This window comes from Xenopus laevis, chromosome 6L (assembly GCF_017654675.1).
Source record: "Xenopus laevis strain J_2021 chromosome 6L, Xenopus_laevis_v10.1, whole genome shotgun sequence".
Taxonomy (NCBI): Eukaryota; Metazoa; Chordata; class Amphibia; order Anura; family Pipidae; genus Xenopus; species Xenopus laevis.
Window position 1 is genome coordinate 137,571,099 of NC_054381.1, and position 23,783 is coordinate 137,594,881.

The 23,783-nt window shown below is 40.5% G+C and overlaps 2 protein-coding genes across 10 annotated transcripts; one reads left to right on the top strand and one right to left on the bottom strand.

Annotated features, from left to right (window-relative positions):
* Positions 1-486: 486 nt before the first annotated feature.
* Positions 487-13,683, bottom strand: rbm12b.3.L (RNA binding motif protein 12B gene 3 L homeolog). Of its 8 annotated transcripts, none has more exons than XM_041565251.1 (3): positions 13,395-13,683; positions 10,678-10,740; positions 487-2,802 (listed from the first exon to the last, which is right to left on the bottom strand). In XM_041565251.1, the coding sequence occupies exon 3, from the start codon at positions 2,774-2,776 to the stop codon at positions 800-802; it is 1,977 nt and encodes a 658-aa protein (XP_041421185.1). In that variant the 5' UTR covers positions 2,777-2,802; positions 10,678-10,740; positions 13,395-13,683; the 3' UTR covers positions 487-799.
* A 269-nt stretch (positions 13,684-13,952) lies between these two features.
* rbm12b.2.L (RNA binding motif protein 12B gene 2 L homeolog) lies at positions 13,953-20,017 on the top strand. 2 transcript variants are annotated; one of them, NM_001096013.1, is given in 3 exon segments: positions 13,953-13,988; positions 14,173-14,322; positions 17,569-20,017. In NM_001096013.1, coding segments are annotated over 2 exon segments (2,007 nt in total). In that variant the 5' UTR covers positions 13,953-13,988; positions 14,173-14,252; the 3' UTR covers positions 19,506-20,017.
* The last annotated feature ends 3,766 nt before the right edge of the window (positions 20,018-23,783 follow it).

Here is a 23,783-nt window from a genome sequence, read left to right on the forward strand (position 1 = left end):
CCTTCGGTTATCATTAGTTACTAGTGAGGAACTAAACTTCTAATTAAAAACTGTAAGCTCAAATGAACTTCAAGGATAGTAGATGATTAACATCTAGTGAAGACTTTTCAAGACTTTTCAATTGGCATAATGGGTATCCCAAAATCATGTTACTATATTGTGATTTGTGCTGCAGGCTTTTCTTCCAATTTGCCTCTTTTTTTTTTCTTTTGGATGCCTCTAAAACTAGGAATATTCACCATACATAAAACCATAATCTCCCTCCAGAAAAGAAGGGCAAACACTTTTCGGCTGGGAAGGACCTGCTTGCCTCTCATCAAGCAAGGTCAAATTGTGATACTCCAGTGTCACAGTTTGTCAGCGTTTGCACTGTAACACTGACCCACAATCTACTTACCGCTGAAATAAAGTGGAAAAAAACCTTGCATTAAAAATTTAAACTGTAAATAGTGAATTGGGAAAAATTCCACTGAGGAATACAAAGACTGGCTGTTTAAATCAAACGTTTTAATCCCAAAATTTATCAATACACATCTATTTTAACAAATTACACTATTATATTTAAAAATAGTCACAAAATGAATCATAACTGATGTTACTAAACTCAATGGAGGCAAACCAAGGAATTAAACAAAAAATTGCTTCTAATGGACCTTGTGACTATTAATGCAAGGAAGTATGAAATTAGACTTAACTATAAACAATACAAAAATGCATGACCTTTTATGAATTGGGACAATATCATGGTTAATTTGACAGTTTCTTATTAACGAATAGCATTTACCACTGCAGGTCCGTCTTAGCTCCTTATTAGACTCATATGAACTTTACGTGGTCCAATAGGCCTTTCATTTAGTTCATTAATGGCAGCTGCAGCCTCATAATAGTTTTCCATATGTACTATAGCTGTTCCTTTGGAGTTGTAATCCATTTTTACAGAATCAGGAACCACGTTATAACCATGAAAGAAATCTAAAATTTCTTCAATAGTAGCAGTATATGGAACATTTTCCAAACGTATTGATGCTCCACCTAAACTTGGCCGATTTACTGGCCCAGACTCATAGTCTGTAACGTTCTGGTTTCCCATATGAAACCTCTCATACTGCTCATTTTGATTCATATTATATGGGCTTCTTAACCTTTCCGTGGACCGCCTTCCGCTCCCAGAAACATGTCCAAAGTCATCTGCCCTGTAAGGTTGGGGCTGGTCATATGAGCCACATGCATCAGAATCTACAAAACTTTGTTCAGCAATTTCTGGATATTCATCTCTATAAGTAGTTGATTGCTTGGATTGTCTCTCGTTCTGATCCTCAGGGAAGGCTGCAAGTTCTTTCATTTGTTCTTCTGAAATACGTCTGAGTAACACTTCTGTTCCCAAGAAGGTCTGCTGATTCAAGCCCTCAGCAAGGATAGCGTGGTGTTCCGAAGGAAAGATAACAAGCGCTTCACCAAGACCAACACCTCTACTATCATACAGCAGAAAAATATCACGTTCATCCACTGGAAATCCAGCAAAGAATTTTTGAACTTCACTTTTACCAACATTAAATGGAAAGTTTCTCAAATACATACATCTCTTTAGGTTTGAACGGTCCCTGGATTTTCTCTTTGGAGAAGAGTCTTCGGAGGTGTTTCTTTCTAGCTGTGGTCGCTCTGTGGATTCAATTAACTCTGACATGTCCTTTCCGGCAATAGGGTATACCCAAACTTCACGGCCATTTAAAAGGCCTTTGTGTAAGCCAAGACATTTCTGATAAAATTTTTCATTTTTGACCGAAACAAAGCCTTCTCTTGTCCGAACACCTTTTCTATCAAGTAAGAATTTAACCTGTGAATCTGGAATATCTGGATCACCAAAATACAATTTAATATCTTTTTTATCCACAGAATATGGCATGTTTAAGAGGTGTAAGTGGAACTGCTGATTATGAGGTGAGCGCGACCTTGTCCTGTGCATCTTTGGAGATCTGGATCCATGACCTGGAGATCTTGAATGATTTTTTGAAGAAAATCTGGGTGACCATTCCCTATTATTATGAACGGACTCCTCCCTTCTATTAGTTTTGCTAACAGCTTCAATCCACGCATGTTCATTGCTCAGTTTTAAAAATATGTATCTATGACCAATGTATTCTTTATGACGTGAAAGAGATGCCTTTGCATCCTGAAAAGTGGCAAATTTAACATAAGCTTTTCCATCTTTATCCCCATTTTGACGAACACAAAAGTTTATATCTTCCACATCGAAACCATGAAAGAATTCTTTAACATCATGCTCATCTGCTGTATATGGAAGCCCATTCAAAAATACATAACCATAACCATTTTCTTTTAATGGCATTGTGCCTTCGTTCCCTTGATATTTTGGCCTTGGAACATTTTCTTCCTTCCCATCAAAGCCAGCTTCTGCATTGCTTTTATGGACCATGTTTTTCTGATAAATGCCTTTCTTCATGACATTCAGCAGTTTTGAAATATCAGGTGTTGCCCCCAAATCTTTGTTTCCTTTTCTATTCATCTCAAGGGTATGTTGCATTTCTGCCTTACTACTGAGAAAAAGATCAATTTGCGATTTCTTTATGAAGCCTCCTGAGCAGCTCATTGCCCGTCGAGCATCTTCATCTGTTGGAAATATAATAAAGGCCTCCCCATGCTTTCCACCAGTAATATGAACTCCTCCTTCAGGAATATGCAATCCAGAAAAGAAATGACGGATATCAGTTGAGCCAGCAACAAGAGGAAGCCCCTGTAAGCGGATGACTACTGCCATTCTTAGGTTGTGGCAAGATTTGTCACCTGAAAATAAAGTACACAATAGGCATTTTTGATTATAATACCATAACATAGCTATCATTTAAAATCATTTCTTTAAATGTTCCATTAGTGTTAAAGAAATAAATTCAATGATAAATATTAGTCTATTCAACCCACAATCTTGTTAAAAAGCCTAGAATTAACAATATTTAAAATTAAAATCTATGATCTAAGAAGCTCGCTTTAATATGGAACATTTACCACTGAGTAACTAAACCCCACTTGTGCACCAAAAAGCCTTCTGCCTTGAAAAACTAGACACCAAGCATATGTAATCTGATAAAAAAAAAAAAAATTGGATATTTAATTTAGCATCTGACCATATATATATGAAAAGTATCAGCACACAACTAACTGATGCACAAATAAAGAAAAGGTATCTAAGGTTTATCAGCAAATCCACTGATAAACTATAAAGGCCTGTCAATTATATTTAAATCATGTTTGTTTCCCACAGGCATAATTAAAAACTACAGATTATTTAAAAAGAAACACTAGAACAAAGTAAAATCACACAACTAATTTGATAAGGCAAGCAAAATAAACTGGTAATGGTGACAATTAATCAAAGGGAATCCACAACATTTTTATTTAATGGAACAATATAAAAAAATTACGGTGTTTTAAAGTAATGAAAATATAATGTCCCGTTGCCATGCGCTGGTAAAATTGGTGTGTTTGCTTCATAAACTCTACTGTAGTTTATATTATGAAGCTGCTGTGTAACTATGGGAGCAGCCATTCAAAGATGAAAAAGGAGAAAAGGCACAGTATACACAGCAGATAAAAGATACGCTCTGTAGTATACAATGGGATTCTTCATAACTAATCTGTTATCTACTGTGTATCCTGTGCTTGAATGGCTGCCCTCATGGCTACACAGCAGCTTGTTTATATAAACTATAGTAGTACTTATCTGTTATCTACTGTGTATCCTGTGCTTGAATGGCTGACCCCATGGCTACACAGCTGCTTGTTTATATAAACTATAATAGTCTTTCTGAAGCACCACACACCAGTTTTACCTGCACGGGGCAACAGTACTTTAGTGCTTTTAATTCCTTTAAAAATTGTTATTGTTCCTTTAAATAAATTCCAAAAACAGACCCAGGGCAAAGATCAGACTGTTATTGAATGCTTTATTTCCATTCAAGTATGAATATTTATCATAATTTTTCTTGATTTCCAACCAAAACATATGTCAGAGCCTTTCTATGCATCTCTCTTTGACATGAGGAAGAATGAAGTTTGAACAGTACAGTGGCGGAACTACTGGGGGTGCAGTTGCACCATGGCCCATGCCCCTGCACCCCCGATGGGGCCCACAACCCAGGAGTGGAGTTAAAGTTTAGCCAAACCGGCAGAAAGACCAGTTCCTGCAGACGATAGAGCCACTGCGCAGAATCCCCATAGCACAAGCAACACAATTGCTCAGCAGACTGGCTAATGCTACCCTGCCTCTAACCTCTACACCCTCTCCCACTGCCTTCTCACTGCCCACACCCATGGGAGCCGTCGAAAAGACAGACGTGGGCGGTACAGAGTGAAACGGAGGTGTGAAATAAGACGTTTAATCGACGTAGGAATGCAATGTTTTATACTTGCCAAAATATGGCACAAAACATGTGCTGCATGGCAAAATGAGGCTGTGCCGCATCACGAGCTCATTATTGCTCAGCTGTAGCTTGAGTGAGGATCTATTGCTGCTCATAAGATTATTGAAACTAATCAGTGCAAATTGCACACAGCACATGCATTTGTGAGTAACGCTCGCTGTGCTGCTACATATATTAACCCTGTTAGCGGCTACATTATAACAAACATTATAATCTTTATTATCAGCAAGTTTACTGTATGTATTGCTGTTTAAGTTGGCTGTGGCTAGTGCTAGGTGCCTAACTCACCTGGAGTAGGTACATCACTGGAGCTGCCAGGCTGCTTTGAACCTCAAGTGATACTAGGTGATGCTTGAGAGCTCTGCCACTCGGGTGACCCTAGCCCCTTTGCTTGCTGCTGCTGGCCCCCTTCACCTTTTTGACTCTGGAGGAGGTTGTGGGTTCCACGATCAGGGCCGCCATCAGAAATCACGGGGCCCCGTACGGCAAAATTTTCTGGGCCCCCTGGTCCCCACCCCAGATCCTGCCCCCAAGCCCAAAATTAATTGGTGGTCAGGGCTCCCCAATAAATTAAAAAACAGCCCCCATAAAAGTTTTACTAAAACATTGGTGGTCAGGGGACCCGTAGAATATAATAAAAAAAAAAAATCATTGGTGGCCAGGGGTTCAATAAACTAAAAAAAAACAAAAAAAACACATGAAGTCCCCCCCTGCTCTCAGAGAGCAGAAACAGAAACGGTTAGGGGGGCGGAGCTATAGTGCTTACTAGTCCCGGTAGATCTACACAGGGATTGGATAGACACCATGCGGCTATAGGGAAACTACCAATAGTTTAGAAGCTGGGGGAAAAACATGTAGAAGAAGCTCCGCCCTCCCCATACCATTCTGCAGTTTCCTGACAGCAGTGGGGGCCCGGCTACAGCGTGAGTACAGCGGCCAGGCCCCCCTAAGACCCAAAATCACGGGGCCCGGGACAACTGTCCCCCTAGTCCCCCCTCATGGCGGCCCTGTCCACCATGCTAGCCCAGAGAGTGTACTCTCTGAGCTAGAAACATTTTTTCACCGCACACCTGTAATTCAGCAACACTGCAATGGTGGTGCTGGTCCTCCGTTGGCCTGGCCGGGTCCCTTAGCAACAACAAACGTTTGGAAACGGATCCGCACACACTTATTATGCAATCGGGGAGTGCCTTGACGTCGGAGAAACAGAACAAGTGTGTTATCCATGGGCTCACAGGATCGCACCTTCGATTCACTGCAGGCAGGAGAAAGCCCAGCAGCCAAGGTCAGACTGGGGGGACCGGGGCCCACCGGGACTACTGTCCAGGGCCCCCTCCGACTCCCCCGCCCCCCTATTATGACTATTTTTTTATGTATTTAAATGGTATACATGACACTGTAAAATTCACCATGACAATAGGTCCCCTCACAGTTAATTATTTACATGTACAAGTGACATTTGCAGATAAAAATGATTAAAACCTTTGGCAGACTTTTTGATAACAAACCCCTCTTTAGCTATAAAAAAGGAAAAAGTATAGCTAATGGGATCACTAGAACTGATTGTGTACAGAAACCAATATCTAATAAGAAAGGCACTTATCCATGTTACCATTGTGGACATTGCAATGGGGCCAACACCCCACTTTGGGCCATGACAAATTAAAACAATTTGCAAAATGTGACACTGAAGGTGTTGTGTATTTGCTTAAGTGCCCGTGTGGCCTCTGCTATGTTGGTCAGACCTCCAGAGCCTTTAAAATCCGAATGAATGAGCATACAAGTAAAATAAGAAACTTAAAACCTGAAGCTAAAGGGGAGGAAGCCACTGTTGGCCAGAAAAAGGAGAAAGAAAAAGAGAAATTTAAATAAAGAGACCCTATTAGCAAAACATTTCTATGAAGCAAAACACAACATCTCAAGTTAGACTAACATCAGACACCCTAAAACACACTGCCACCAACTATCATTAACTGGTGATAGAAACCCAATGTGACTACTCGCCTGCCCTTTATAACAGGTAATAACACACACTACAGAAATGCATCAAACACCCTCTCCTATGGTAGTTAGTCAGGGTAAGATCCTACTAGTTCAACAAGCACTCTAACAGCCAAAGGGTTAATCTACATTCAAAACACACTTTTCTGCTAGCTGTACTAGTTATTAAACATATAAATAGGCAACTTTCCCTTTCCACACCTACAAAGAGTTAATACACTTAGGCACAAGCATTTTTATGGGCTATGAGTTCGTTAGAGCACAAGGAGAAAAGTTATTAAAAATTATATTTTTAATATTACCGCAGTAACAGTGCATATACTGTATGTAAAAAGTATATTACCAAGAAGACATATATTAAAAAAGAATTGCAAAAACAGTAAATAAAATTAAAGGGAGTAAAAACACAAAGAAGACCCTAGGTACTGTACCAAGTTTAGAATTTCTTGCTGTATCCTCCGAGGCAAGAGTTAGGAAACAATGGGCATACAATCCACATGCATGGAGCCTCTTTTGCATGACATTGGGTACTGGGTCTATCACCTTTTTATTGCCTGCTGGGACATTCCCCTCATTATCTTATACATGAGGTAGGAGTGTCATTTACAATCCCCTGCAGGGAGGTTGCTATTTTCAGTCAAGATTCCCCAATATAATAGCAGTACTTGCCAGTACCCAATATTATAGTAAAAACATGGGCAGGCTGATATCCATAAGTGGGCAATCAGATTGATACCAAACACTAATGGGGTTGCAAGTTCCAGTCCCCCAGGAACCATCCCTGCTAACTAGTGGGTATAGGCTGGCCCTGTTTGGTATCATTAGGAATCATGTGACCTCCTCATAACCAATATGTTATGAGGATGTGAATCCTATGACACAGGAGATATGGATCCTTTCTTATAATCCATATTTTTCTACTAACTACCCCCCCTCCCCCCGCTGCTCTAGGTCCACAGCTCTGTTCTTTGATCAACTGACTGGCCCAGCTTCCTTGCTTAAATGGTGTGACTCCAAACTGTCTCAGAAGGCAGATATGGATGTCACCTTTCCACAGCCCCCTGGTGGGTCTCTTTGTGAGCCTGAGACCAAATATTTCCGGTTATAACTCTTATGATGCTAGAGCAATACTGCCCTGGCATGACAGACTAATGACTGTTTGTGAGTTTCATGTGAGGGTTAAGCACTTTACAGTATTGCATGTTGGGAAAAGGAGGTGGGGTAAATTGGGTTTAAATGGGTTTCTGCACTAAGAATTGTATCCTGATGAAGAGAGGGCGCCCCCCCCCCGTCCCCCCCCGTCCCCCCCTACCCCCAAAACGTTGATTTTTTGGTGGCATAATAAAAAAGTTCCACTCCCCGACTGCATAATCTCGAGTGTGTGTGGATCTGTTTCCAAACGTTTGTTGTTGCTCTGAGCTAGAAGAGCCAAATTTCCGGTTTTCAAACCAGCAGCAAAATCCTGGTAACCAGTGGGGTGACTCCGTCTGAGGTGAGTTTCTCAACTCAACCAATTGGAGCAGCGCCCATGCTACCACTTGTATAGCTGATGTCTCACTAAAGGTGGCCATACACGGATAGATCCGCTCGTTTGGCGATGTCGCCAAACGAGCGGATCTCCCTCCGATATGCCCACCTTGAGGTGGGCAATATCGGGCTGATCCGATCGTGGGCCCTAGGGCCCAACGATCGGATCCTAGCGTTCGCCAAACGGGCGGTCGGATCGCGGGACCGCATCAACGAACAGATGCGGCCGCGATCCGACGGGATTTTTAACCCCATCCGATCGAGATCTGGCCGACTTTCGGCCAGATCTCGATCGGGGAAGCCCGTCGGGGGCCCCCATACACAGGCCAATAAGCTGCCGACTTGGTCTGTCGGCAGCTTTTATCGGCCCGTGTATGGCCACCTTAACTTGTGATTCTCAGCAATGGGAATCAATATTAAACTTGCTTGCTACTCGTGGCTAGTAGACACCCATAACAATGATAAGCATATGAATGGCCTGTACTGCAAGAAGTAGCCATGGTACACAGCATTGCTATGAGCCAGGGCAAACTTTTAACGGACAGTTTCTTGCAGAGGCAGGTTACAGACTGGGGCTCTGGTTGCCGACAAGTGTATAATGGGTGTATAATTTACTGAGACAAATACTGTATGGTGCTCCCCTTGAATTCTGTAACCACGTGCATAGGGCAGAATCATATATGCACTGCATCAAAAATAATTCAGGCTTTTAAGCACATTAAGTGCCTTAATGTGGAATATTCTATATTACAGTACTATAAAAAAAAACTTGTTCCATGAAATGAAGTGCTTCATGCAAACATGAAACGGACTATTTAGATTTTATTTGTGGCAAACAGATAACATTATCTCACATTATGGCAGGGATATTTTGTCAATTATCAGAGCCACTGCCCAATGAAGCTCAGTTTACCTTAATGGACTATGGCACACAGAGCAATTCTGGGCAGTTCAACACCGAATAAATGTTAACAGCTCTGCGGATGACAAAACCAGTTAATTTACGGACTATGGTTCTCAATTGTGATCCCGCTTGACCCACATCTCAACACGTATCGCGAATGTCAATCAAATACTTGGCAAACAGCAAAAGTGGGGGAACTACTGAGAAAATGTGATGTAAGCTTCATCATACCAAAATAAGAGACTTTCTAAATATAATCAATTTGAAATTCAGGCCCTTATCTGGAATAAATTACTCATCACTATCTCCCAATCTCAGCAAACGGTCTCTCTTCATGAAGAAGTTGGGAGCCTGACTTGATTAGGCAGATCTAAAATCGAATGTATCAGAGCTAAAGCTGGCCATAGATGTTGAGATTTTTAAAAGATCAGATCCTGATCGTGAGACCACGATCTTCTCAGAACGATCATACGAATTTCCATCAACTAAAAAGACCAATTTGCCAGGAAAACAAAGGGGAGCTGCCTGCTCGGCCCTGCAAACATAGATAGATTGCACTGGGACCGACAAAGATTTTTTGACCTGGCCGATCAATTTCCTGACAGATGTCAGCCGAAAAATCGTAAGATGTACGATCGTTCGAATCCCACTAACTGCACGATAATTTCAAACAATTGGTCGGACTTCCCTAAAATCGGTCGTTCGGCAAGAAGAATCGTCGCGTCTATGGGGAACTTAACTCATAGATACCAGCATAAACAAAATCTAACAGAGTCAGCTTTTCATATATCTTCTAGGCAAAGGCTGTATTAAATCAAAATCTAACCCCTGTATGAAGAGAAACAAATGCGGAGAGGGAGATAGTGAAGAATAATTGCAAATGCAAAACTATAAATGCATCAACGAGCAGCTACAGGACAAAGCAATATTATAAATGCATGGTTAAACGTGTTTATCCTCTCTGAAATATAGGGAAGGGAGACTAGGTGAAGTATGGACAAACTTCCAGTGCAGTATTTTATTTGCTGCTGGGTAAGTTCTAATACAATAACCAAAACATGAAGAAAAAGAAAACGAACAGTGTACAGAAATAAAGATGCAACACAGGCCAATTCATTAACTTCGAGTGAAAGATTCGAAGTAAAAAAACTTCGAATTTCGAAGTGTTTTTTGGGCTACTTCGACCTTCGACTTGAAGGATTCGAACTAAAAATCGTTCGACCATTCGATAGTCGAAGTACTGTCTCTTTAAGAAAAAACTTCGACCGCCTAGTTCGCCACCTAAAAGCTACCGAAGTCAATGTTAGCCTATGGGGAAGGTCCCCATAGGCTTGGCTATCTTTTTTTGGTCGAAAGGATAATCCTTCGATCGTTGGATTAAAATCCTTCGATCGTTGGATTAAAATCCTTCGATCGTTGGATTAAAATCCTTCGATCGTTGGATTAAAATCCTTCGATCGTTGGATTAAAATCCTTCGATCGTTGGATTAAAATCCTTCGATCGTTGGATTAAAATCCTTCGATCGTTGGATTATCCTTCAATTCGAACGATTTAATCGTTCGATCCAACGATTATTCCTTCGATCGAAATTTTTGCGATATACGAAGTCGAAGGATTTTCATTCCCAGTCGAATATCGAGGGTTAATTAACGCTCGATATTCGACCCTTGATGCATCTGCCCCTTAAGGTTGCAAGAATTCTGAAAAACAAGAAAGGCTGTTTTAACATTTATCTTGCTCAGATAAGCATGAGAAGCTCTGGCAACCTCAGCACACTGGGACACATTTTATAAAAAAAAAAAAATTACCGGCTGCGGGGCCTCAAAGGGGCGGGACTTGACGTCAAAATGGGCGGGGCCACGCCACGGATGCTAGAAGAGGCAAAAGAAAAGGTAAGTTGCAGGGGATTGGGGGCAGGCCGAGGGCTCCTTTTGATCGTATTACAAATTTACCGGCAGTTACATTGCCGGTAAATTTGTAATACCGGCCGGGTGGCAACCCTAGACAAAAGCCATGAGCTAACTTAGAAGGGATGAGTTTGCAGCTTTATTGGACCCGTGTATGGTCATCTTAAATTCCAATATAGCTTTCATTTCAGAGAAATACAATGGTTCTCCCGAATACGATGCAGCTCCGTTCATGTTATTGCTCAGCAAAGGCATGCAAGCAATCTGCAATTCTTAATATGTTTTTTTTCACACTGGCACGGTTTTACTGGAGTCCACAGATATTTTAATTCCGTTTTGAAGATGGGAAGACACTACTCATATTTAAATATAATATGTAAGAGGCCAAAGACACGATTAAAAACAAAAAATTAAGTCTGGCAGAGCATATACTGAAGGATAAACAAGAGCAACTATATAGCCTGCATGTACCTACACACAAAGGCAGTTATAAAAAAACAAAATTAAATAAAAATTTGCTACTTTTATATACAAAGATTTTTTTTAAAATTTTCTAAGAAGTGAATGTGTCTTTTCTAGACAACGGGTTCAGTTATACTCTCAAAATATATATGGTATCAATGTACCTCAGTATTTAAATATAACTAAAAGAGAGTTGAAGAGCGCTCCTTCCAAACCCTTTTTCATACACATATAAAAGTTACTTGTTGGATGTTAAGAGTTAAGTGCTCTTGTCATTCAGGTGTGAGTAGAATTTCCAGTCTGTTGGAGTCTCTTCCAGATAAACACAAAGTATAAAGCCTGAGGCAACTTGCTTCTGCTGCCGCCCCCCTCCCCCACGCACTCACCTTTATGCTCTGGAGGGGGTGGGGGGGTCCACAACATCAGTAGAGGGGTCCAGGAAAACCTGAAATTCGGCTCTTAAAGTTACAAGAGCAGCCTTTTGCCGTTCCTGGGAACTAGTGGGGAGCTGCCACCTGAGGCGAGTTTCTCAACTTGCCTCATTGCCGTGTGTACGGAAACCATTTTAGGACATCCTCAGCCAAAGTCAGTGTCAGCCATGCCATCTCCTAAGCACATGGAATACAGCTTCACTTGGTATGTTTCTCACCCTTCAAATAAGTCTCTATTCACTCCTCCGTCCTGGCCACATATCTCACTCACATCTCCCCCTCCTGTAACATTCCTTAGCTTTCACGTCTCAGCTTTCCCGCTTTAATGATTTGCTCCATCCTCTCTCAGCCCTTGTCCCTCATCTTTAACCCCTCACTTCGTACAATAACTTTAAGTTACCCTCCCATTTAGACTGTAAGCCCTACGGGCTAGGGTCCTACCGCCTTTTGTCTCCTAGACACTGAGCACTTAATCTGTATAGTAATTATATTTTATATTTATGTGAACAGTTTTTTTGATAATGCACTTATTGTTACTTATTATTGCAGTGACCCCTTGTTTATTATTACTAATTTATTGTTTTTCTGTACAGTGCTTTGCCCTCAACAGCGCTATACAAATAAAAATACACAAACATACGATTTCCTCCCTCAGCCGTGCGTCCTCATTTGGGGGAAATTTACTTCGCTCCGAAGTTGCGCCAGCGATGGCTTCTCTCACTTCGCAACACTTCACCAGTCGTAGATTCGCCAGGGCAGTGCAAATTAACTAAAATCCGAAGTTGCATCCAGGGAGCCGAAAGGTAACGCCAAGTTAAAGTACAATGGACGAATATGCTGCAGCAAATACATTACTCTACACAAGCCCGGGAAACCTTAATAAAATAGAGTTGTTATATTGCCCTACACATGAGCCCAGTGTATAGTTTATGTGCCATATGTTAAGAAATGTAGGGGGGGAAGGAGGGTACCCCAAAAAAAAATTATGATCTTTTTCAGCCTATCACCCTGAAAAAATTTAAAAACTCCAGCGTTTTTTGGGACTTAGAAAAAATGTCATCTATTTTTAGAGAAACTCCTATCTACTCTATTGCACTTCGCCTGGTCTGAGCTGGCGAAGTAAAGTTTGGCGCAAGAGGTAACGTTCAGTAAGATCCGCAACTTAGTGAATTTGCGTAGTTAAGTCCCTTCGACAGAGCAAAACTTCACCTGGCGTAAGGGTGCGAAATACCGCTAGAGTCTGTTTACTTCGCTAGCGGATGTACGCCAGGGACCGTTAGTAAATCGGCTAAGTATCAAAATGACGTGACGCTGGTGTCTTTTCACTAGCGTTAGCCACTTCGCCCCTTAGTAAATTTGCCCCTTTGTCTTCCCTAGGACCCTGGCTGACAATAAGGCTGACGATTGAGTTTTCAAGGGGGAAATCGTTAAAGTAGTAAAGTTGAAATGTGAAGGCTGAGTAACGTGACAGGAGGGGGGAGATCTAAGAGAGAAATATGCTGCCAGGACAGAGCAGTGAGCCTTTATGGAAGGGTGAGGAACATACCAGAAGAAGCCGCATTCCGTGTGCTTAGGAGATCGTATAGCACGGACAGACTTTGTCCTAAAATGGCTTCCGTAGTGCTAGTGCTCCTCCGCTTGTAATCCCGCCGAAACAAAATCAGACAGAGCTCATAGTGCAGCAGACTTTCTATAATCACCCCTGCATGCTATTAAGTGACTTACTCTGAGTGTGGAACAGTCCCACGTTGTATAAGTTACCAGCAGTATCAGTCGCCTTCATACACAGCTCCCCAGCTTGCTTCACTTCCTCCCATGTGACTTCCCTCCCGGTGTCTGCAGGGTCCTAGTGCTCTCAGCCTAACCCTCCACTCACAGCACAAGCATCAGAATGCACTGATAAGAGTTTTAATCAATTCAACACAAAATCAAAAGTCCAAATGTACATGTAAGATTCCTTAACCCCTTTCATGTATACAATAGACTTGCTCAGAGGCTTCCTGTGTACCTCGAGCTCCTCCCCTAGTATTTATGGGTTAAATGCCATAAGGGAACACTGGATTGTCCAATTTAAATGTCAATTTGCATAAACAGGGAAAACATTTTGCACTCGGTTAGTTAAAACCTTAATTGAACACATATAAAATAAAATGTAAACTCGTTAACACATTAAAAAAAAAAAACATGTTAAGTGAAAGTCAGTATTTAACCCCTGAGGTACCAATGTCCCCAGCTGGTATATCCATTTAGTTTCTTCTTGGGAGAGACTTTGTTTTGTGTCTCCTCCTCTCCAGTTGAGTTTGGTGCTGGGTAATAAAGGTGACTTCCTCCCTGTTCCCTTTATCTACCTGTTATTTTCTTCACTTTCTTTCCTCTCTACTGGGTGTATCCACTTTACTTTTTGTCTGATCAATCATTTCAGCCCTGTAACCTTTTCCTACCAATTTAGTACACACTACACAGTCCCTCACAAGCCTCATCAACATCTCCCTTTTCTGTACAGTTATGGTTTATCCCAGCTGAGAGCACTAGGACGCCGCAGACACCGGGAGGAAAGTCACATGGGAGGAAGGGACGTAAGCAATGGATCTGTGTATGAAGGAGACTGATACTGCTGCTAACTTATACAACGTGGGACTGTTCCACACTCAGAGTAAGTCACTTAATAGCATGCAGGGGTGATTATAGAAAGTCTGCTGCACTATGAGCTCTGTCTGATTTAGTTTTGGAGGGATTACAAGCGGAGGAGCAGGACTTACTCACCCACCCTTCCCCCCGCCCTTTGTACTGACTGTGTGGAGCAGTGAAACAGATCTTTATGTAGCTGTGATGTCTCCTGTACTTCTACCAACAATCAGCTCTCGGCTGGCAGACTTCACACAGCAGAAGGTCGGATGTGGTGCTCACTCTGCAATCCATTGATCATGTCTGCTGTGTGCAGCCTGCCAGCCGAGAGCTGATTAATAGGTAAAAAAGATATATAGAAAGGCTGGTATTTTTCCCCCAAAAAGATGGCAACCCTATTTGGAAACCAGACAAAGTTTGTGCCAAGCCTGCGTCTCCCAATGCATGTTGGGTAATGTAGTTCTTTTAACAATTTGCCAAGTTTAACGTAAGACTACAATACCCAGCATGCAGTGGGACTGACTTCTGTAGAAGTCCGATTTTGGGCTCTGTAACCCAATTTCCCGTCCCATTCTCGCATTTTCCGGCGATTTTCCTCAATTTCAGACAATTTTGGGGCTACAATCTGCTGGCCATCAAAATGTCTAGAGGTTGACCTGTTTTACCAATATTTATTGAAATTGTACATGAATTAGGCCCCTCTGTACTTACTAGGGTTGCCACCTGGCTGGTATTTTACTGGCCTGGCCGGTAAAAATGATGGTTGATCCCAATGATATTAATATGGAAAAAAGATAAATATATAGGAAGGCCAGTATTTTTTTTCCAGAAATGGCAACCCTAGGAGGGAGGTGTAAGAGAAGGGCTGAGGCAATACAACGATCTGGTAATCTAAAAGGCAGATTTACTGCAATAATTTATTCCATTAAAAAAAAGGCAAACACATCAAAGAGCAGGACATTTATATTTAGATAACAACTGCAGCCCCATCCCTTGTTTTTTTTTTTGAAATGCAATGTCACAGATTGTAAATGCATTTGAGTGATGAGCTAAAGGAGAGGTGGAGAATTAAATCAGCAGATCTGTATGTGAAGTCTATAAGGGTGGTGGCACACGCTCCGATTCGGGGAGATTAGTCGTCCAGCGACAAATCTCCTCTTCTTCTTGGTGACTTATCTCCCGGAAATGCTTTCCCAGCTGGCTACAATGTGAATCACCGACGGGGTGGCACTCGGATCACTTTGGCTTTCTGAAGTTGCTTGAAGTCTCCTCGTGAGGCAACTTCGGAAAACAAAGTGATCCGAGTGCCATCCTGCCAGTGATTCACATTCACATAGTCGGCAAGAAGGCCCGAAGAAGAGGAGATTTGTCGCGGTACTTCCCTACTCTTTCCTCTCAGTGCAGATGAATGCCGGTAAGGATACAAATCCCCCTTTAAGGGTAATAGCAGACAGGGAGATTTGTCGCCCATCGACAAATCTCTTCGGGCGACTAATCTTCCCGAAATTCCTTCCCGCAGGCAAGAATACAAATCACTGACGGGATGGTATACGAATCGATTCGGATTTACAAAGTCGCCCGAAGTTTCTTTGTGAGGCAACTTCGGATATGTATGCCATCCTGCCAGCGATTCGTATTCTTGCCGGCGGGAAGGCATTTGCATTTGGGGAGATTAGTCGTTGGGCTACTAATCTCCCCATTTGCCACTACCCTAACTTCTTCTGCCTAAATATGCCCCAATATGCCCGTATCAGAACTGTTGCAATGATTTGGCTGGCTGTCCTCTGTTTTTCCACTGTGACACTCTTAAAGTGATACACTAAAAATTAAATGTTGATAATTTTTCACTCATAGTTCTTCTTTTGTAAGTAATTGTCACGTGAAGTTCCTAAACCTGATTGTTTTGCCAACCTGACTGTCCCTTCAGAGTCAGCCCCCTCATAAAGGAAGGTAAAGGTGGTTCACCATCACGTTAACTTTTATTATGTAATAGAATGGCTAGTTTTTAAATGATTTGCCTTTTTCTTCTGACTCTTTCAGCTTTCAAATGGGGGTCACTGACCCCATGTAAAAACAACAAATGCTCTGAAAGGCTACAATTGTATTGTTATTGCTACTTTTTATTACTCATCTTTCTATTCAGACCCTCTGCAATTCATATTCCAGTACATGGTTGCTAGGGTAATTTCGACCCTAGCCACCAGACTGCTGAAATTACAAACTGGCGAGCTGCTCAATAAAAAGCTAAATAACTCTAAAAACTCATATGATAAAAAATAAAAAACAATTGCAAATTGTCTCAAAAAATCACTCTCTACATCATAATAAAAGTTGAAGAAGCTGAACAACCCCTTTGAAGCCTTGTGCACAACTGATTAAAGGCTACGTCAGGCTATTATCTTTGCACAAGGAGAAGTGCATGATGTCTATGTATACCACCATCTAACTGGCCACTGAGCCACTTTTACTTATGTCGGGATACTCCAAACTGGAGTTATCAATCTAGATCCCTTGTTAATAAGGAAGACATAGAAGCCCAGTTTATTTTTGGCAGCAAAAAGTAGAAGTTGTCCTATACACAACTATGGCTGAGGCCTGGTGTTAGCTTCTGTGTCTCTACAGTAGTCTTTAATGTGTCATAGGAGATATGTGGAATTGTATATGTAATTTAGCTTTTCTAGCTCATTCACACTAGCATTTTACTAGGCCATTTAAAGGGGAACCAAATAAGCTTTAAAACAAGAAGGAAGCTGCCAACCTTTCCAACTGGCATCTGCACTAAAAGCTGTTTTGTTGTGCTTGCATCTGGGAAGAAATCACAGCAGTAATGAATGTGACAGTGCTGTACAACTTAGGATTTTTGGCACTGGTACTGGAAGATGGGCCCTGCGAGGAGTCTGGCAGAGCAATTGGAAAGGGGATGGTTGGCCTGAAAGAACAGAACAATACAAAAGTGTGCACTCATACATACACTGTATGGACCCTTGTAAGGTAACCATCTCTTCGTTGTAGCGAAATGTATGTTTCCAGGTGGTACCATACCTGTACTATCATTTTCACATCTTTTGCAATTGCCATTTAGGAATAGTTTAAAGTTATCGTTTAAAGAATGTTTTAATGTATTAAAGGGATGCTTAAAGTCATTTTACTTATCCTGCCAACCAACAAAATTCACAATGCAGCAAAAAAATGTTGCAGGCAGTAACACTATGAGCAGCAAATGAAATACTGAACAGTAAACAGAACTAATTGTACATTTTTCTTTTCTTTGCAGGTGGTCCCAGAATGTCGTTAGTCATAAAGTTACATGGACTCTCCACTGAAGCAAGTTCTCTTGATATTCGGCATTTCTTCAGTGGTCTGAATATTCCTAAGGGGTATATTTATATCACTGGAGGGCAATATGGTGAAGCTTTTATCATATTTGCAAATTATGAAGATGCCAGGCAAGCCATAAATTATTCAGGCCGACCCTTGAAAAACTCCTGTGTTCAACTTTCATTCAGTAGTGAAGCGGAAATGCAACAGGCCCTTGATGAAATAAGCAGGAGGTACAATGCTGCTAATCCGGCTTCTACCAATGGAACACCTATATATAAGGAGACAGGTTATTTCAAAAAGCGCGACACTTCATATATTTATGTACATGGAATGCCCTTGAACACCACAAAGGTTGAAATAAAACCTTTTTTTGCTGGACTGTCGGTGGAGGATGTCATTTTCTTGAAATATCCTTCAGGTCTAAGGAACGGCAATGCAATTGTAAGATTTGCCACAAGCGGAGATGCTCATGAAGCACTGAAGCGAAGCGGACACTTAATGGGTTCCACCCCTGTATCACTCATGCTCTCAGACGAAACAGAGTGGACTAAAGCTGGAGGCACCCGTGCAAGAAAAAGGGAGAGCTCTCCAGTAACTTCTTCTGATGATCGAAAGAAAAGTGTTTCCCACTCCAGACATGAACAATCAAGGGCTCGAGCTCGATCGCCTTATGAAGAACGTTTCGTTCATCTTATAAACCTGCCATATGATGTAAACAAGAGAGATATCAAGGCTCATTTCGGCAATCTCGCCATGAAAGATTCCCAGATTACTTTTCTGCGTGACTGGTCTGGTAAAAGAACAAGGGAAGGGTTTGTGAAGTTGACAAGTTTAAGCCAATATCGCGATGCTTGTGCACAGCACGGAAGAGTTTTTTGCAGCCGGCTAGTGGATGTATTACCTATTTCTGAAAGGGACATGTTGGATTTAATTGCACGTTCAGAAAAAAAACCCGGAAGGGATCGCTCTTCGCGAAAAGATTCACCCAAAAAATGTTCACAAGAATCACATTCAAGCAGAGGGAAATGTATATATTTAAGAAATTTTGCCTCCGATGTGTCTAAAACTGACATACAGAGTTTTTTTTCTGGCTTCTCTTTAAAAGAAGAGGATATATTTTTGTTGTATGATGATAATGGGATTGGTCTCGGGGAAGCATTGGTTTTATTCTCAACTGAAAAGGAAGCTGAAAGTACTAAAAAACTTCATTGCAAGAAATTCCAGGGAACCGAAATCCTGATAAGTTGTATTAATGAGCAACAGATGAAAGCTTTCGGTGTGGACGCAAGCGCAAGGAAATCTGAAGCAAAAATTCAAGAGCGGGCACCAGATGAAGTAAGAGCTCCAGCAAGCGAATCACATCAATCGGTCACTGAAGTAGGGGGTTTATTTAATCTGCAGTGTGAACATTTAGATTTACCAGCTAATTTACAAACCTCTAAAATGCCCGTTGCTCACGAAAATCTTCAGTCAACAGAGTTACCATTTACTTCAGGCTCCACAAACTTTCCCAAGCAAAGTGATTTTGCTGAACACGCACCTTACACAGCAGAGGACACACCTTCTATTGCTAAGGATGTCCCTTTCATTCAAACACACATTAGCAACGAAAGTCTTCCAGAGAGTTCGGTTAAAGATGCCATTCCTATTAACAATGGAAACCAAGATGGAGTTGGACTCGTTTTGGTCAGGAACTTGCCACGTACATTTACAGTTAGCGAGGCTCTCGATTTTTTTCATGGATACAAAGTAAGCTCAGTAAATCTAGCCCAAATTGACAATGGCATTGCTAGAGTACGGTTCCAAACTAACATGGAAGCCGTGGAAGCAGTGAAAGAACTAAATAACAAACCAGTCGGTCATACTAAAGTATCTATGACCATAATTTAATGACTTTGAAAACTCGAAAGGAATCTTGAGAGCGCAAGCTTGAGAGGACTGGTTCGAGGATGTTGTCTTTTGGATGTGACTAAATCTTGTAAAAGAGCCCTCTGCTTTTGTGAAAAATACTTACATTATTATGATGTGCACAAATATGTTTAAGTAAAACAAATACCAACTACGTTTTCTTCATTCTTTAGGCTACGCAATTAGCCAGTGCCATAAATATAACACTTAAGGTTATCTGGCTCTGTTGTGGTACATTTATAATGTGGGTAATTCTCAGAAGTGTATTTACAAAACGAGCAAAAACAGAAGATAAATTGTAATTCCTTGTGGTTTAACACCCTACGGTCTCCAGTAGTGATCAAGCTAAAATATTAAAAAGGGCACAATTTGTTGTTTAAGCTAAAAAAAACATTTCAGTTGAGTGGCAAACTGTTAGTTTTAATTAGTGTTGCTTTAGAATTGTCACTGCTAGAATGTACCATGGCCTGGATGAATAAAAACCTTCAGACATACTGTTATGATTTTTATTGGTGGGTTTAATATAATATTACACTGTGAGCACTGCAAAAGAAAAAACTATCATCCTACAATTTTAAACTAATAAAAGGTTTAAAGGGGTGGTTCACCATTCAGTTAATTTTTAGTATGTACTACAGTTATAGAATGGCCAATTCTAAGCAACTTTTCAATTCATCTTCATTATTTCAATTTTTATAGATTTTGACTTATTTGCTGTTTTCTTCTGATTCTTTCCAGCTTTCAAATGGGGGGGTCACTGACTTTATCTAATTACAAATGCTTTGTAGGGCTACAAATGTGTTGTTATTGCTACTTTTTATTACTTTTTCTATTCAGGCCCTTTCCTATTCATATTCCACTGTCTTATTCAAATCAGTGCATGGTTGCTGCTGAATAAAAAGCTAAATAATGCAAAAAAACACAAATAAAAACCAATTGCTCATTGTCTAAGAATATCACTCTCTGAATCATACATAAATTTAACTAAAAGGTTAACTCAATAATGGTGTGTGGGCAGCATTCTACATGGCCCCATGCTTGCAGAAACAGCCAGCACAGCATCATGCAAGTCATTTCTGGCAGCTACTGCCTGAACTATTAAATTCTTATCTCCAGGTCCAATATAAAATTACTACTTTTTCAGGCAGTCGCTATTCTTTATTCATGTCTACCACAAGGTGGCACACTGGATTATTTTCAGCAGTGCAGAATGATTTCGGATCTAAATATAACTTGCAGAATACGAAACCTTCTGCAGCATTTAGTTAACCTGCTCTTAGGAAGGGTTATGGGTCTGTACCCTCTACCTTTAACTGTATATAATGTATTTGGGGGGTCCCGCTGCCTCTCACTGTGTATTATATGTTTGATGTGTCGTTTCACACTGTATAAAGTGGAGTCTCTGTATCATATGGAGCCGTTTTCAATAACCTTATTTTAGCTGGCAGAGAAAAGCCTAAAAAATCCATGCCCCCTCCTATTGACATAAATTGAAACTGCAGGTACCAAAAACACACAGAGCATTTTAATAACCAACCTTGTGCTTATCAGATATGGGAAAGTAATAAAATAACTTGCCACAAATATCAAAATTAAATATAAAAAAAGCTGCTCTTTTGAAGCACTATTAAAAAAAAAAAAAAAAAAGTTTCCACACGACCGTGTCCCTTTTAATAACAATTTCATTTGAATTAATTGCGTTTGCTTTAAAAGCAAACAGTAAGGCATATATCATTTACATCAGGGTTGCCAGGTTGGTGGTTTTCCAGCCAAATTGGGCTACTAATTTAATGCCCAGGTGGTTTTGAAAGGACAAACTAGCCAAGGTACAGATTTGGGCTATTTTTTGGGCCTTTGGCTGGTTTGTGCTTTGGAAACCAGCCAAAAAATTTTCTTGCCCTAACGTGCCAAGCCTGCGTCTCTCAATGCATGTTGGGTAATGTAGTTTTTGTTTAACAATTTGCCAACTGGCAAGTTTAATGTAAGACTACAATACCCAGCATGCAATAGGACTTCAGGAGTTACCAGGTTTAAGTCTCTGTACCCAAGTCTCCTGTCTCTTATATTTTCCCCAATTTCAGACAATTTGGGGGCAAAAAATCTGCTGGCCACCAAAATGTCTAGAGTTTGACCTGGTTTACAGATATTTATTAAATTTGTATATGTATTAGGACCTTATAGGCCCCTATACCTCCTGGGCCCCCTTGTGATAGGGAAAGTTGCCTATTTATATGTTGAATAACTAGTACGGCCAGCAGGAAAGTGTGTTTGAATGTAGATTAACCCTTTGGCTGCTGGAATGCTTGTTGGACTAGTAGAATCTTACCCGGACTAACTTCCATAGGAGAGAGTGTTTGATGCATTTCTGTAGTGTGAGTTATTACCTTGATAGGTTCTCACAGTAGGTTTCTATCGCCTGTTAACGATAGATGGTGGCAGCGAATGAATTTTGTGGGTGTTGGTGTGTTTTGGGGTGTCTGATGTTAGTCTAACGTGTGTGTAAGGTGATTGGGAGACTGAGTGTAACCCCTTATAGCCAAACCCAAGAGTTATGTGTGGTTGAGAGTCCCGTTTTGGTGACAGGGTAGTTCACTTTTAAGTTAACTTTTAGTATGTTATAGAATGACTCATTTTAAGAAACTTTTTATTTGGCCTTCATTGTTTCTTTTTATAGTTTTTGAATTATTTGCCTTCTTCGGGTTCTTTTCAGCTTTCAAATTGTTGGGCTATTTAAACATATGTTTGATAAAATCACAAAAAAGAATTTAAGGCTCCTTATAAGTAATTAACAGGAGGAGTCTTAACTAATATATGCCCGACTCTGAATTTGATATCGAGCCTTCCCAATCAATTGGTACAAAGGGTGAAAAATCAGGACAACTATTCAACAAAATAATTAATTCATTTATATATAATAATAACAAATCAAATTATTACTTCTTACAAAATCCAACAAATACTTCTTGATATCCACTCAGTTCAAACTCAAAATAAAATTTACCACCAGTTATTAATCAATAAGACCAAAATCATCAACACGGCAAGCATCCGCAAGACAATATACACTTTTACTAATAATAAGGTATTATCTAACTTGGAATCAAAGGAGGAATATGTGACTGAGCTGGTCTGTTTAAGGAATTCTACCCTCAATCTTTTACTTTCCCATTAAGTCACTAGCTTGGACATCATAATATATATGTACTAATAAAAGGGAAAATAAACCCAAATTAAACAGATTATTCCCAGTATGCAATGCTGGGAAAGTCACTATTGCCTCAAACATCGTGGCCTAAAGATATCCAAAAAAATACAAAATAGCCTTTGACCTCCTTAGTCTGGTGTTAAACATTAATGTTGACATTGCCTCAGACTGGAACAATGCTTTATGTTTCCTTAATACCTTTGGTACATACAATATACTTGTGAACACACTAGCCATTCAAAATTAGTGTGTCCTTGATTAATTACTACCCTAACAAACATATAGGCTCTATTCTATGGATAGCTTTTAAAATTCTTTAAGATGTTCCCATCTTATACTTAAACAGACACCAAGGATTATACAACCTTTGAAATTTGCTTAAGCTTAAAGTTGTGAAACACCTGGGTCAGCAGTCTGGTAGACTAAGTTATCCTTTTTAGAAAATAAATTTCATGGATCTTTACCATCCAACATTAATTTGTATAAAACAAAATAAAACACTTAGGGGCAGATTTACTAAGGGTCGAATATCGAGGGTTAATTAACCCTCGATATTCGACTAGGAACTAAAATCGTTCGACTTCGAATATCGAAGTCGAACGATTTAGCGCTAATCCTACGATCGTACGATCGAAGGATTATTCGTTCGATCGAACGATTAAATCCTTCGAATCGAACGATTCGAAGGATTTTAATCAAACGATCGAAGGAATATCCTTCGATCAAAAAAACACAGGCAAGCCTATGGGGACCTTCCCCATAGGCTAACATTGAGTTCGGTAGCTGCCGAACTAGGGGGTCGAAGTTTTTCTTAAAGAGACAGTACTTCGATTATCGAATGGTCGAATAGTCGAACGATTTTTAGTTCGAATCGTTCGATTCGTAGTCGAAGTCGTAGTCGAAGGTCGAACTAGCCCATTCGATGGTCGAAGTAGCCAAAAAAACACTTCGAAATTCGAAGTTTTTTTAATTCGAATCCTTCACTCGAGCTTTGTAAATGTGCCCCTTATTCCTCATTACTACATGATAGATCAAACATGCATAATATATAAATC